At 58.0% G+C, this 16165-nt stretch overlaps 1 protein-coding gene across 1 annotated transcript; it reads left to right on the plus strand.

The window, feature by feature from the left end:
- The first annotated feature begins 770 nt into the window (after positions 1–770).
- On the plus strand, positions 771–10994 carry Mxd4 (MAX dimerization protein 4). The gene is made up of 6 exons (XM_004624612.2): positions 771–987; positions 1068–1167; positions 3762–3791; positions 8494–8608; positions 9528–9690; positions 9997–10994. The coding sequence occupies exons 1-6, from the start codon at positions 924–926 to the stop codon at positions 10152–10154; spliced, it is 630 nt and encodes a 209-aa protein (XP_004624669.1). The 5' UTR covers positions 771–923; the 3' UTR covers positions 10155–10994.
- The last annotated feature ends 5171 nt before the right edge of the window (positions 10995–16165 follow it).

The following is a 16165-nucleotide window of genomic DNA, read 5'->3' on the forward strand; positions in this document are numbered from 1 at the left end:
AGGCCACGCTCCCTCCCCCAGCCGGGGCCCCTGGGGTCCCCTGGGCAGCGAGAGAACACTGTGCTCCAGCCTCGGCTTTGCCACGCACATCTTCAGAGAAGTCGTGTTTTTAGGCTCCAACTGGCTGTGTCCCTCCCGAGTTCTGGCTTTCCTGAAGCCACCTGATGTCCTTCCGGGATGGAGTCGTTTGTAGCCCCACGCGAGACCCGGAGCCACCGAGGGGCCCCGTCCTCCCGCCGAGCTAGCGCTGTTGCCAGCCTGGGCAACAGGTCCCCGAGCACGGTGTGCACGAGGCGCTGGCGCGTGTCCCACGGCTCATCCCGCCGGGTGTCTCCCGGGAAGCGCCAGCTCCCCACGGCTACAGCGCGCGGCCAAGCGGCGGTCACAAGGTACACAGCTTCCTCTCCGCAACACGTCCAGCTGCGACGCCCTCATTGGCCGAGGGCCCAGACGCTAGCCATTGGTCCACAGCCTCAATTTACATAGACTGCTCTGACCCAATCCGCGTGCAGCACCTACTTAACATGCACAGCGGCCGCCAGTCAGGGAGCGCGGGGGCCGGGCCACCACGTGCTGTTGCTAAGCTTAGGCTTCTAAATTGTTACTATCGCGGCCGGCCTATCCCAGGCGAGCTTCTCATCTGTCAACATTCTCTGTCCGGCCCGAGACGTCCGGACCATCTCCATTGGCCAGGATCCAGGCGAGAGCCCGCCTCCAGGGCCTCGGCGCCGGCTCCCATTGGATTTATCGGCCGCCGCTCTCCCTTATGTGTCAATTTGAGGGCCAGAGGCGGAGGGTGGCGGCTGAGCTTAGGAGTCCGCTAGTCTGGCAAGTGAGCAGCGGGGCGCGTGTGGCTGGCGGCAGCGGAGCCGGCCCGAGCGCGCCGCGCAGCAGCCGCCTCCGTCCTGGGCGCGGGCGGCAGGATGGAGCTGAACTCCCTGCTGCTGTTGCTGGAGGCAGCCGAGTACCTAGAGCGCCGGGACCGAGGTAGTCCGCGCGTCTTTGTGCACGGGTGGGCGGCGGGCGCTGAGCGGGTGGGGACCGCTGACCGCGCCGTCTGTCCGCAGAGGCCGAGCACGGCTACGCCTCGGTGCTCCCCTTCGACGGTGACTTCACCAGGAAGAAAACAAAGGCGGTCGGCCTGGTGCGCAAGGCCCCGAACAACAGGTACCACCCCCGCGCCGCCCCGCCGCGCGTCGCCCCACCGTGCCCCCCGCGCCCGCTGCAACCTGTGCCCCGGCGGCCGGCCTGGAGGAGGCGCACCGGCCCCGCCCGCCCCGCCCGCGCGTCGCCATCTTCCCGCGGCCGCGCCTCCGCCGCCGTAAACAGTGCCACGCGTACAGCGCCCGCGCCCGCCCCGGGGCGCCGCCGACCTCCCCAGGCGGTGGGTGCGTTGTCAGCGGCCGCGGGTCGGAGTCCTGGGCCCGGTGGCCCTGAGGCCTCGGGTGGCCCTGAGCTCTCCCCCTGTTCCGGGCCTTGTGTCTCTGCTCGCACCCCACCCCAGGAGTCCAGACAAAGACCCCTCCCTGTCCCCACCGGCCTGCGGGCCCCAGACCGTGCAGCTCCGGCCACAAGTGCAGAGTACCCCTGTTTGGGGCCTAGGCCTTTGGTGTGGTGAGAGGAGGGGCAGGCTGCAGATTCTCCTTGGCCAGCTACCCTTTTGGTGCTCTGGACCTTGTAGTTAAGAGTTTGCAAGCCCCGAAACTTCTGGTGCTCCCTCAGTCCTGGTGGGACCTGGTTCTCTGGGCTGGGTCTTCCTGAGGCTCCACTCTTCTAGCTCCTGCCATGGCCACCAAAAGCTGGGCACTGTCCAGGGACCCGCCTTGGCCCAGCCCCTCCCGTGTCCCCTAGCTGGAGCGGGGCTGACAGGGGGCTTTAGGGCCCCTTGGCAGAGGGTGTGGCTCATTCCTGTGGCTGCCTGTTCTTGGGAAACAGAGAGGCTGGCACGGGGACCCAGCTCTGTGGCGTCCGAAGCCTGGCAAAGAATTGGTTGAGCCTCACCACTCTGGTGCCCTGCTGGAAACATTTGCAGGAGCAGAGTGTGTTGGGGCTACACTGCCTGGGGCCTCCATGGTGAGCTGGCCAGACCCCTGTTTGTGCTGTTCCTGGGCCCCAGGGTGTGGAGTGCACTCAATGACCAGCAGGGTCAGGTGAAGGCTCTGTGAGTGCCACCTGCACACCCCCCCCCCCCAGGAGCTAATCTATACTCTGGCTCCTCCAAGGAAGGATTGTTTGTCTCCATTTTACAGCTCTGGAAATTGAGGCCTAGAAAGATCAGGTGATTTACCTGGGGCTAGTCAACAGCTTCCTGACGCCCAGGGTCTTGGTCTCTCACATTCTGCTGGAGCGCTGAGTGACTGCGCAGACAAGCCTAGCCAGAGCATACCTCCCCTGCAGTGGGCCCAGCTCCCCTGGCTGTCACCACCTTCCAGGCTGTTTCCAGCCAGCCCAGACAAGGTCCTGGGACCCTGACATGACAAGGGAGCCCCATAGCTTCTGTATTCTGCCGGTGCTAGGGACAGGCACAGTGGGCCCTGGTGTGAGGTGAGCAGGAGCAGGAGCCACGGGGTAGGGTTAGGAAGCCCTCTGGGTTGTGGCTCAGCAGAAGGAGTCAGGCTCTCTGAGATTTCCTGGCTCTCTGGGCCCAAGTGATGCCAGGAAAGTACTTGGTACAGTTGGCCAGGGCTTGGCCTACCTCTCCTTAGGCACAAGTCTCTTGCAGGGGTCCTAGACACAGAAGGATCTCTCCCATCAGGGTAGGGTGCCACTGTTCCAGGGAGTGGGTGGGCTTCCCAGTGCTGAAGGGTACCTGCTGACCCTAGCTGCCTTCGTAAGCCAGCAGTACCTACGGACCACATGGCGAGACTGTGGCTTGGGCTGACGGGCAGTCCCGGGCAGGCCAGGAGGAACATCAGCAGTATCCTTTCTGGCTCTGACTGGTCCTGGCAGAAGTTCCAAAGCTCTTTACCCAGCCCATGTGACCAGCAAGTCCCTGCACAGGAAGAACCCAGAGCTAGGAGGTCTGGTAGGAAGAGGGCCCTGGGTAGTCAGCCAGGCAAGGGAAAGACATTGGGGGCAGCAGGCAGTGCCTGGGAAGCAGTAGTCTTGGTTTACCCTGAGGTGGCCTGAGCCCTTTGCTCATGTATACAGCAGTCTCGGAGGGCTGGGCACCCTAAGCGGCCTGTGGAGTCCTCTCTGGACTGGGAAGGTGACCTGAAAATACCAGGGCAAGCTACCTGCGTGGCCCTCGCTGTAATGGGGCTCAGCATTCTGCGCCCCTGTCTGAATGGGCCAGATTGGCAAGGTGGCTGTCTCCAGGGAGACAATCTTGGGTCCTCACTGGCCAGTCCTGCCAGAAGGTGGCCCCTGGGGGAGGTAAGAAGGCCTCAGTATCCCTCTCGTGTCACTGGGGGTCTGCCTGTCTGAAGTTCTACAGGGTGGGCTGCAAGCTGCAGCTGTGAGCTCGGTGGTGTGGCTGTGGGAACAATGTCCTGTGTCCTGAAGGCTGGCCTCAGGGGTGGGCATCTGGGCAGCTCCCTGCCAGCCAGAGGCCTCCCCTGCCCCACCTCTTGAGGTGGCCTCCTTTCTGCCCCATCTCTGCTCTCTATGTGCTCTCCCTTCCTACAGTTGGCAACAGCCTGGGCCCCCAACCTGTCTGGCTACCCTCTGTGGGGGCTCCCAGCCCTTGAGCATGGCTTTCGTTGTCTGGGCTCTGGTGCTGGGCCTCTGAGTGAGCCTCATTTTTCTGTCTCTCTGAACAGGTCTTCACACAACGAACTAGAAAAGCACAGGTAAGTGACCCCTTATTCCCGCATGGCCCCATCTGCAGAGGGGAGGCTGTGACTGGCCTGCCTGGTAGTGGGAGAGCTGCCTGTGCCTTTGGTGTCTATGTGCAGGTGCTCTCGGGCTGGCAGGCAGATGCAGGGGCCCAAGTGTGCTCTTGGACCCTCAGACTGGGCCAGGGACTTGGAGTAGGTCCCTTGATGCTAGTGGCAGTCATGGCCAGCTGCCTGGAGATGATGTGCTTTGTAGTGTCTGAACCCCTCTGCAGCAAGCAGCAGAACCCCAGGTCTCTGTGCCTTCTAACAAGGTGTGCTGGAGTCTTCTGCCTGGGGCAGGGCAGGAAGCACTAAAGGGTAGCAGCTCCCTCTAGGGTACAGGAAGCCCCAGGAGTGCTAGGCAAAAGCTCTCTCCTGGCCTCTGCTCCTGCCTGCAATGGATTTGTTCTTTCCTGCCTTCATAGTGGGCAGGTCTACACCCTGGTCTTGCTGGGAAGGTTTGGAGCTTGGCCACGTCCCCCCTCCTCTTCCCCTCTTGTCTGCACCCACTTCCGCTCCCCTGGGATGTGATTTGTGCCTCTGGCTAAAGCAGGCGGCTACAGGGATGGAACACAGTGTTCCCTGAGGGCTTGCACTTCCTGCACTGGTCCCATGTGTTAGGGGGCTTCCTGCAAGGCTGTGGATCTAGGGGGTGGTGCCAGGCAGGCCTGGGGTTGCTCTAAGGTCAGACCAGCCTGGCCTTGAATAAAACCCAAGAACTAGGTAGGCTCAGGAGTATTCGGAGAGAGCTTCCTGGAAGTGGAATCTGACAGGTGGGTGGTGCCCTGGGGGGAGGGTGGGTGTGATCTCTGATCCTGACCCGGCTAGCTGCCCTTTGACCTCAGTGTGAGTCTGCACCATCTTGGAGTTGGAGCTGACACAGGGTTTCCTGGGACCCTTTGAGATAGAGAAGGGGTGGCATGGTGGCCAGAGGATCTTTGAGGTGCCCCCAGCCCAGCACCAGGTCTCCATTCCTGGTTGGCTGAGGTGCAGGTGTGGGGAGCTTGCATCTTGGGGCCCTGGCAGAGATGAAGGTCTTGGCTGGGCCCCTGCCGATGCTTCTGGTTGGCTGCTGGCTGCAGGGGCAGCTGGGAGCTCCCTGAGGAAGGAAGGAAGTGCCCAGCCAGGCCCAGATGCTGTCTCCCCTGGAGCTGCACACTCGTCCTGGCCTGGGCCCTGGGGCTTCCCCTTGTGGTGTGCTGAGCCCCTGGTCCAGTTCCTCCTCCCCTGAGCACTGGTGTGGACTCACAGCTGTAGCAGGGCTGCCAAGGGCAGTGTTTGACTGTTGCTTCTTCTGCAGTGGCCCCAGGTTCTGCCCTGAGGATACTGGGGAGGGAGTGCTGGCTGTCTTCCTGGCCCTCAGCACCCCTTGGAGGACCAGAGCATGTCCCAGCAGCCAGGCTCACGTCCTCAGTTAGGTTCCTGCTCCCTTCTGAGCATCGAGCCAGTTGTCCCAAGGTGTGACCTTCCTGCCTTGTGTCCTCAGCTTTCTGCTAGGGGCTTCAGCCCCATGGAGCCCCTCAGGGAATGTAAATTAGCAACAGCCACAAGATGCAGGTAAACACATACGAGGGTGAGCTGCTTGCTCACCCCCCCCACACATCCTGTGCGTTTCTTCACTGCCTTATCTCTGGAAGCCTAGATTCTGCCATCCCTTGGGTACTGGGGGACCCTCTGGGCCTTCCAAGGAGCCTGCTTTGTGGTGGTAAGCTGCAGGGTGATCAGGCAGAAGGATACAGGGGTCCAACAGCACACCCACCCCTAGCCATGCAAGCCTCCTTCAGGAGTTTAGGAGCAAGCTCCTTAAATGGGCAGGGATAGCCGAGGGGTGATGGCAGAAGACTGGGGTACTGCAGTGGCTGTAGGGAAGACATTTTGGTGACAGCACAGTGCTACCTGGGTTGAGATGGGTGCCCCCTCCCCGACCTTGCATCTCTCAAGCAGCCATTGGCAGAGCCAGTTCCAGGCCCTTGCCCCAGGTAGCCTGTCATAGCCACTGCCCAGGGCAGCGTGCCAGGATGGCCTGTGTAGCCTGCAGCCCTGGCTGTGTGCTCTCCCAGGGTCGGGCCAACATGTGGAATCTTAAACACTGCACAAGCTTGGTCAAGTGGCCTTGCTCTTCTTGAGAAATGACTTTTTCTCAAGTGTTGTACATATTGCCCCCACGGCACACCACCGCAGCCATGGTGCCCCGGGATGAGGAGGATACTATTATTTACTGCCCTGCACCTTGGCGCTTCAGGTAGCCCCACATAAGTGTGCCCTGCCCATGCCCATGCCCATGCCCCCTCCCTGGGCTCCCATCCCGGAGGTTGCTCCGAGGTTCTGGAGCTGGCCTTCTGCAGGAAGCCTTGCTGAGTGTGGTCCCACACCCCTGGGCATGGTTTTGTATGACCTGTGCCTTAGGTCCTACATCAGCTAATGGTCTGAGCTGATGTGACTTTCACAGCTACAGCTGTGTGTGAAGGCGCACGCCTGTAATCCAGCACTTGGAAGGCTGAGGCAGGAAGATCATTGTCAGTTTGAGACCAGCCTGGGCTACAAAGTGAGTGCAAGGCCAGCCTGAGCTGCATAGTGACACCCTGTCTCAAAAAGACAAAACAAAGAAACAAAACACAGCTAGGCCAGCAGCTCTTCTGCCATGCAGACTGACGCCCCCATGTGCTGGCCAGTTGAGTACCAGCAGCCTTTTCAACGTTTAAAAAGGGGAAAATGAGTGTGTTCTGGTTTACATTTTTATTTCTTTGATTGCTTATGAGATGGAGTCAGCTTATGTTGTATTTGCCCTCTGGATGATACAGCCTGCTGGTTTGTGTGGTTTGCCTGTTGGTACACAGAAGCGTTGCTTTTCCCTTTTGGTGTATGAGCCAAGGTACCACGGGCACCGCTGTCTTCTGCATGTATTGTGGATGGCGTTTTGCCATCATTTTGTCTGTTAGCTATGTTTTTTTTTTTCTTGTACACTTGTGTCCTCTGATTGTAATAGTATTCTGTGGGTTTTTTAAGCATAGAAAACAAGCAGATACAGAAAAGAACAAAGCTAAGGAGATAAACGTTACCAGTACGCCCCCCCATATAGGATCCCTGCGCTTTGTTGGTGTCCCCTGGAGTCTCTTGGGTACCTCTGTTGTTTTATTTTTTAAACACATTTGGATCACCTGTCACCTACGTGGTTCTGTATCCTGATTCTTTTCACTTAACATTATGGTGTGCAAACGTAATGCACCACACTGGCAGTGCAGGTGTGTATGGGTGACAGCATGTGTGGGTGCTTTTATTCTTTGTATGTTTTAGTATTATCATAAAGGTTTTGCTGAAATCACTATTTGCTATGTCCTGATTGGGCCAGGGGAGGAGGTTCCTGGTAGCACCTCCATTTGTGAACTTGGTCCTGGTGGTGGCTTCAGGACAGTGGGGATCCACCTTGGAAGGGCCCCTCTCCCTAAGCGGAGAGCTCTGCTCCCCTGCCCAGCTCAATGTCCTGCTCCTTTAGTTCCTGGGTGCGAGGGCCTTTTCTCCATGGAGAGGAGGAGGCCGAGGCTCTGGGCATTCTGGGTAGTCTTGCCCAGACCCCACCTAGCCCAGCACAGCCACAGTCCTGTGCCCTACAAGTTCTTCCTAAGGTCCACTTAAGTTAATCCAGAACCTCTGGCTTTCCAGGTGCTATAGGCTGGGACACTGGGCCAAAAGGTACTTGGCTATGAAAGGTGTGGGGTGGATGTGCTAGCAGAGAGTGACCCATAATCACAAGTCCTTCTCACACCTCTCTCTATACCCAGTGGCTCCTCCTCCCTGGGCCTTGGCTTCTCTTCATCCAAAAGGTGGCTGTTCCTGCCACTGTCCTCCAGGGTCACTCTAGGACCAAAGGAGGTCATGGGTTTGCAGGGGCTCTGCAACTAGGGAGCAGATCTGGAAAGGGGAGAGGAGCGCAGGGAAGTGCTGACCGTGGTAGGGCTGTTGAGCAAGAGATTTAAAAGTCTGAAAACATATTCTTATCCCTGACTTGGCAGGCCTGCTCCTAGGGATTTTTTCTAAGTGAGTGTGCTGGGTTTGGAAGCAGGGCCAGGGTCTGCTGTGGGGTGTCATGCATGACCTGGAGAGGTTGCCAGGTGGGTAGGTGTGGGGACATGGTAGAGGTCCGGGGTCACTGTGGAGCATCAGAGGAAAGCCCACAGCCAACTGCCACCCCTGCTGGCCACAGAAGGCAGCATTTCCCAAGGGATTGTGACTCACTAGCCAGCACCTTGAGTATACAGCTCCAATTTTGGGGAAAGCGGATCCTCAAAATTATGGACATGAGGACAAAATCTGAACTGCAGTAGATTCCAGAGGGGGACTGGCTGGTCCCTGGCCCTCCCTGTCTCAACAAACTCAGCTTTCTGTGAGGACGGCAGTGGCCAAGGGCACACTGTGCATGGCAAGGTGGGAGGTATGAATGTTGTCCAAGCCTCCAGGTCCCTAAACCCAGACTAAGTGTCACCTGGATTTGGGGACTTGTGGATGCCACATCCAGAGAGCTGCAGGCACTTTGCTGCTCCCTTGGCTGCTGCGGGCCAGACCAGGAGGGGACCCAGTCCCCATGGTGGGTGGGACCTGTGAGAGCCTGGGTCAGTGGCTCCCACCGTCACATGCTGTTTGCTGCCTGGGCTGATGGCTCCATCTTTGGCTCTTTCAGACGAGCCAAGCTCAGACTCTACCTGGAGCAGCTAAAGCAGCTGGTGCCTTTGGGCCCAGACAGCACACGCCACACCACACTGAGCCTCCTAAAGCGCGCCAAGATGCACATCAAGGTGAGTGGACCTGGCCTGCCCATCCCGTCTCTGTCCTGTGTGCCCTAGGGAGCCCTGACCCAGAGACCCTGGAGATGGTGGGGAGGGGAGTCACCCGGCAGGTTTATGTTGGGACTTGGGGTATTTTGTGGGGGCTGCCTCAGGAGCTGCAGGGGTTGGGAAGTCACCTAGGGTGATTGGAGGGAATAATGTATTGGCTGGGCTCGGGAAGGGGCCTTAGGGTACAGTTGACTCCCATGGCCCTGGGCCAACAGCAATTGTAAGGTGGGCTGACCAAAGGGGGAGCTCCCTCTGTGTCTTTGCAGAGAGGCAGGCTAGATGCAGCACCTTGAAGTATGTGAGCATGGCCGGGGAGAATGGCTTAGTGGGATAAGCGCTTCCCTGGCAAGCTCAAGGGCCTGAGTTCAATCCCAGGTTCCGCCAAGAAAAAAAAAAAAAAGAAGTATGTGAGCAAAGTGGGGCTGCTCTGGGGGCTGTGGGAGGTATTTCCTGGGACATCCCTATGGTCTTTGGACTGTCTGCTGACTCGGGGATCGAAGACAATGGGGCCATGGCAGACTTCTGTTCCCATAAAGGGCCTTCTCTGTGTCTCAGGTGGGAGAACCCAGGGGGCATGGAGGACACAGAGGGTAGGCTGCCTCAGGTACAGGCGTGGCAAAGACCCCAGGCTGATGGCCAAGCAGGGTACTTGGCAGGGTGACCCCTCAGAGGATGGTGCTGCCGAAAGGCTGGGTGGCCCAGGGTGAGGCCCACAGATGACTCAGCCTGGTGAGTGGGCAGGCAGGGTGCTCGGTGGCAGTGCCCTCACTGGGCCATGTCAGAGTGAGGGTCCTGCCCTGCCCAGCCTTGTGTCCTTGCACCTGGGGAGGATGCTGCCCCGTCCTGACTATGGGCTTACTGTTGCCATCCCTGTCCCCAGAAACTGGAGGAGCAGGACCGCAGGGCACTGAGCATCAAGGAACAGCTACAGCGGGAGCATCACTTCTTGAAACGGCGCTTGGAGCAGTTGTCGGTGCAGAGCATGGAGCGCGTGCGTACGGACAGCACTGGCTCTGCTGTCTCCACAGATGACTCAGAGCAAGGTAGGGCGCTGCAGGTGTTATGTGGAAAAGGACGTGCTAGGGTGGCTCTTGGGGTGCTACCTGCTGGTTCCAGCTTTGTCCTTCACTGAGGCATGCAGGGAGGAGCGCCAAGGCCAATGGCCAGGCTGCGTGAGCACCAGGGTGGCTGGGTCCTGGGCAGTGCCCTCGGAGGCTGCTGGCTCTTGCTGAGATCTCGCCTGGCCTCTGCTGCTTTAGGGCTGGGCAGGACCCCTCATTCCCCTCAGAGCACAGCCTTCCATGAAGGGTCAGCTCTGCAGTGCCTGCTCCTGTCTTCTGTTTCCCCAGAGGTGGACGTAGACGGCATGGAGTTTGGGCCAGGTGAGCTGGACAGTGTTGGCAGCAGCAGTGACGCCGATGAGCACTGCAGCCTGCAGAGCAGCGGCTGCAGCGGTGGGGGCTACAGGCGCCCTTGTAGGCGACCTGGTCGCCCCAGCCTCTTGTAGGCCTTGCTTCCTGTGTTCCCTGGCCTACCCACCTGCTTGGCCAGCCGTGGCAGCCCTCCAGTCCTCCCTCAGCTGACGCCAGCCTCTCTGTGGGCCCAGTGCTGGGCCATGTTGGAAGCTCCAGCTGCCACCTGCCTGGGCTGCCAGTCTGTGCCCTCCTGGTCCATAGGCAGGGCCCCCACAAGAAGGTGGGGCCTGGCACCCACCACCCGGAGCCCAGCGTAGCTGCCCACGTCTGTCCTCCGATTCTTAATCATTCCAGAAGTATTAAATGTCATTGCCGCAAACCTCAGTGGGCACCGTGTACGGGGCCTCGTGACCACCTTGGGGAGCCCAGCCCCAGTGCCAGATGCCAGGAGGAAGGAGTGGACGAAAGAAAGAAGGAAGGTGCGCCTGGCGGTTGTCCTCGCAGCTCCTACAGTGCGGACAGCGTGGAAGGCTCTGCACCAGGCTGGACTTGGGTGAGCACGCTGGGGCGTGCGGGCAGAGAGGCTGGGCTGCCTGTGCCAAGCTGGGCAGTTTCTGTTCTGTTAGGACTGGCAGATGGGTACATGCAGCCAGGCTGGCATCAGCACATGCTCGCACATGCAGATGCGTGGGCCCTCAGAGGGCAGATGTCCCAAGAGGCTGGCCTTCGGGGGTCACTGAGGCCAGTGCTGGCCCTGTGTCGTCTGCACAGGTATTGGGCTTCTCTTCCCTGCAAAGCCTGGGAGGGGCTAGGCCAGCAGCTGAACCACTGGCTTCTCAGCTTTCTCATCTCCCGCTTTCTTTTTTTTCTTTTTTTTTTCCCCTCTTTCTTTGTAACTTTTTGCAGTACTGGGGATTGAACTAGGACCTTCACACTGAGCTACATCCCTAGCCCTTTTTTATTTTTTATTTTGAGACAGGGTCTCACTAAGTCGCTAAGTTGCCCAGGCTGGGCTTGAACTTGGCAATCTTCCTGCCTCAGCCTCCCAGAGTACTGGGATCATGGGTGTGCTCAACCACGCCCTGCCTCACCTCCCTTTCTTAAAAAAAGAAAAGAAAAGCCACATTGCCCAGCAAGGTCAGCTCCCTTTGAGGGACCTCACTGGTTCTGCCTGTGGCAGCCTCAGCTGGCAGAGGCTTCCCCCCACACACACACAAAAAAAAAACAAAAAACCAGAAACATTTTTTAAAAAGAAAAAAACTCTAAAGACTCGCCAAGAGACGCGAGTGTATGCGCCTCTATTTCCTGTATGAGACTTTTGTACTCTATTTTCCTAGCTGTCGTGTGTCCTTATTTGCTGAGGGGTGGGAGCGACCCAGCGTCTCAGGGACCTGTCCTTTGTCACATTGTCATAGTGTGCCTTGTGTCCCCTGTTTCGCCTTGCCCACTGCCACCAGCATGTCCCTTGAGGTTCCTGGGATGTCCAGGCTTGCCTGGCAAGTGCCCTCTGTGCCCTTCCCCTGGGCGGCATCCCAGCAGAGTGGCTTCCGATATGGGGCCACAGCTCCCAGTGCGACCCCTCCCCCCTGCAGTGGGTAGGCATGGCCTGCGCAGCTGGGGACAGCAGGCCTGCTTGCCAGTCTGTAACCGACTCGAACCCTGCCCCGGGCTGGGGCAAGGGCTCCAGGAGTCTGACTTTGGCAGCTGATGAGCACAGCATTCTCTCTGGTCATGGGGCCTTTCAGTCCCAAAGTCCTTGTCCCCAGCGGCAGGGACCACACAGCAATACTTGGGCGGTAGCCCTAGGGCTGGTGCACAGCAGCACCTTCCACCCCTCTGGTGCATTTGTAACCAATTTCCAAGTGGCAGGGAGAATTCTGTTTATCTCTAGTCACGCCTGTGGACCCTTGGGGCTGAGGCAAGAAGGGGGTCCTGGAAACAACTGTAGCCTGCAACCTGCCTGCTGGGGAGTAGGGGGCTGAGGACAGCAGAACAGGCCCCTGGTGGGGGTCTGTTCTGTAGCCCTTTTGGGGATCAGTACCCAGGAAGGGGCTCTGTCTGCCATGTGCCAGGAACCCATATTGAAGGGCCTGGAACTCCAGGGTCACTGCCAGAGTTCTTAAACCCTCACTCTCTGTCCCCTTGCCTCAGCTCTGCCCTGCAGGCTCCAGCCCTGTGTTGGGGACCGAAGTGGCACCTTGGCCACCCTCCTGGCAGCTTCACCTATGCCTGTTCAGGCCATGACTCCTATGTGGACTGGGGAGTTGGCCTCTTTAGCCACCCATGGGTGCTCTCCATCTCCCCCACTAGCCCGGGTAGTAAGGGGTCCACAGGTGCAGCTGGTGCTAAGCTCCACATCCACACCTCCCTCCCCTGATCCATTTTTCTGCACAAGGAGGCTACTGCTGGGGGCCATTGTGGTGACTGTAGAAAGAAATCAGGACCAGAGAAGCCATGGCCCATTTCCTTCACCTGTGTCCCTCCAGCCATGTGGTACTCAGGGCTCAGACTGGGGTTTCCACCTTATGGGGGACAGCTCCTTGGTGATAGGCTCTACTACCCAGTTGGCCTAGGCGATGGCCAGGTGCTTGTCCACATTCCTGGACAGAGGGAGCCCCATGCCAAACTGCAGCCCAGGGCCCCCTGCTCCTGTCTGCCCCCACCATCTCTGCCTCTCTTGGAGTCAGCCAACCAGACCCGCACTGCCTGCCCACAGGTCCCAACCAGGCTAGCAGTCTGCACGGGTCTCTGTCCAGGGCACCAAGGCAGGTTCCATTGCAGTTGTGTGCACAGGGAGTTGGGTGGTAGGCGTGGGTGGAAACCTGAGCTGAGAGTGAAGGCCCCCACCACTGCCTCCAGGTGGGGCTGTGCTGTCATTCTGTCATTGTAATATAAATACAGATTTTTATACCTCACCCCCGGCTTCCAGTTCTTTGCATCGTTCGCTTTGCTCCCTTCCCCTTTGCCCTTGGGTGCTGGCTTTACTGCCCCATGAGCCCTGTCCTCTGGGGTTGGCAGGGAGCATGGGGACCCTGCCTCTCGTCAAGCCCTCATGGGAGTGTTTGTGAGGTTGCAAAACCATGTGCAGAGGAAGACAGGCACCTGACTGCTTACTGCCCCCCAAGGAGACTCTGGCCCATCTCTCCCTGGGAGCAGAGAGCCCTGAGCCCTCAGGGCCCAGGCAATGAGAAGAGTGTCCCTGGGTTTCCATCCCAGAGATTGCAGGAAGCACTTGCAGCACTTTGGATGGTCCCAGGGGACCCATTTCGACTTTGGGGGCGGGCATGGGAGAGGAGCTAGGGGAGCCCTGCCTTCCTGGGCAAGGGTGACCCTTGCTTCTTGGACCTTTTGAGCCCCTGGGCTTCCAGGGAGTTAATAGGGCCCTCCCAGCAAAGAGGGGGACCCCCCACCTGGAGACAGGAGGGCTTAATGACTGGGGAATGTGGTGCTGATGTGTTAATGTTTGAATTCCCAAATATGTCTTCGGAGGGCTGGGGTGGAGCTCAGTGGTGCAGCACCCACCTGGCAACCCTGAGGCCACAAGTTGGATTCTCACGACCAAAAAAATCAACATGTTTTAACACGTTCTTCACTCCCACCACTTCCCACTGGAGCATCTCAGTGAGACCCGTCTATACCCAAACCCTAACCTCGGTCTTCTTGGCAGCCAGTGGACCCCAAGCTAGCCTTGCTGCTCCCCTCTGTCACTGCCAGGACTGAGCCGGGTGCCTGCACTCCGGCCCACTCAGCCCAGCCCACCTTGCCTCCGTGGATCCCCCCCCCCTTGGCCATGCCCTGGGCAGTGGACCCCAAGTTCTTTGAGTTCCTTCCCATTTCATTCTGGCTGGGGTTCTGGTCACACAATCAGGAGCGCGTCTAATCCAGTTTCACACAGCTTTTCCTCATTTCTTGTCCCTCTCCGGGGCACACCCAGCCCCACAGGGATCTAGGACATAAACAAGGGTTGAGCCCTTCACCCCTCTTCCCACTGCCTTCTCTGCTCAGGCCCTTTCTGAGATCCCTGCCTGTTCCTCCAGGCCCCTTGGCCCTGTTCCTCCCAGCTCCAAAGCCCGCCACCACCTACCACCGTGGTGACCTCCTTTCTGGTAGTGCCAGCCCAAACCTGCTCTTGAGTTTGGTGACTGAGGTTGCACCTCTGAAACACGAGTGTCAACAACGTGAAAAACAAACTCGATCCCCCCTCCCCAAGTCAGCGGGATAAGCAAGTCTGGCTCCCGGAAGAGGAAGAGAAAGAACTTGACTTTGTCAGATTTCCCAGATCAAGGCCTCCTACGGGGTTCCCCCTGCCATTGTGTCCCCTGGTGCCAGCCATCCCACTTTTGTTAGTATTGTTACCACAGAGTCAAGCTTCTACAGATCTGAGTAGGTCCCTTTTGTCCTTCAGAATACCCTCTGCTCCCATGATGTGGAGAATACAGACCTACTACCATGTCCACTGAAAAGTACATCTGAAAACCATCCTTAAGGTCACACCACTACTTGCAAAGTTTAAAAATAGTCTTAAGGGCTGGTGAGATGGCTCAGTGGTCTAAAGCACCTACTTAGAACAAGCTAAACTAAGCAAAGCACAGGGACCCTGGTTCAATCCCCCAGCACCATATGCCAGCCAGCCCCGCCCCCTGGTGGGCTGAGCTGGCCACTCACACAAAATAAATAAATAAAAATTAAAAAAAAATAGTCTTAAGACACTGTTTAAAACTTCAGGTACTATTTATTTTTTCTGTATTTAGAACAGGGTCTACAGGGTTTCATTACATAGATCGGACTCATAGTGACTCTCCTGTTTTCAGCCTCCCAAGTGCTGGGATTATAGATCTGCACCACCACGCCCAGTCTCAGTCACGTCTCAGCGACTATTTAATATTGATAGCAAGACGTGCATCCTCACAGCCCTGTCTAGAGAGCCCAATATGCGCCTTGGGGTTTGCTCAGTGGGGATAAACTTCTGGGCTTCCTTTACCTTGTGGCACCACCAAACCCCCAACTGATTTTGATTAGAAGAAAGCAAGCTTGTCGAGGAAAGAACATGTTTGCCTTCTTAAATTCCAAATACAACCTCAAGCGCACTTTCCAGGTCTGAAGAGTGGACTCTATTGTTTGTTATACTGGGAGGGCAGATAGCATTGTAATTTTTTCTTTATGATTTTATGGCCTCACAAATACCTTTCAAACAGATAACTATGTTCAGCAACTCAAAAATGGGCATTTGTGGGCCCAGGAAAGCACCCAGGAATCCCTAAGAAAGGTTTGCGCACCTCTTGCTCCAGAATCTCTACGAAGTAGCCCCTCACCTGTTTGGCGTCTACAGCTCCAGCTCCTCCGAGTTCCTCCTCTCGGTCTATAAATATCCTCAAGTTCCTCCCATTTTAAAACAAAACAAAACAGAAGCCTCCCCCGGCCCGCGCGGCCGCCCCTCTGCTCCTCCGCGCAGTCGCTCGCGCCGGCCCGACTGCACTCGCGTCCCCCTCCTGCACTGTTCGTTTTTCAGATCCTTTGCAGGCTTTGTTGACTTCTAAAGGGAAAAAAAGCAAAACAAGAATTACTAGGAAGTATCTCTGACTCGAACGACATTCACAGTATCTGACCAGGAACACTTGTTTTTTCTCCCCTTACACATTAAAAAAAAAAAACAATGGCGAAAGGCTCCTTGCCGGCTCCATCGGGCGGACCATGATCTGACGAGTCACCTCAGGGCCAGTTATCCCCGCGGAGGAAGCATCACTTACTGGTAACCGGAGCCGACAGACCGCAAATTTAGATTTCACTCACAGAAGGCTCCGTTACAAGTGACTTTTGTCTGATACAGATGCAAAGGGATGCTGTCCACACAAATAAATGAAGTCCACTAAAGCGGGAAGCCCGGCGCTCTGGCGGCCCGACAGCCGAGCGGAGCGCTCCGGCAGCACGCGCTTCGCGGCGCGTCCTTCGGGCCCTCCTCCGCGCCCAACGGGCGAAACGCAGGCCGACGGCGGCGCTCCCCGCTCCTGCGGCTCACAATAACGCTCCGGAGCGGTGCGCGGAGGGGCCGGCTGTCGGCGGCCCAGCGGGCAGGTGGCGGCTGGACGGCGGCGGGCCTCGCGCT

Source organism: Octodon degus, unplaced genomic scaffold (assembly GCF_000260255.1).
Source record: "Octodon degus isolate 3935 unplaced genomic scaffold, OctDeg1.0 scaffold00006, whole genome shotgun sequence".
Classification (NCBI taxonomy): Eukaryota; Metazoa; Chordata; class Mammalia; order Rodentia; family Octodontidae; genus Octodon; species Octodon degus.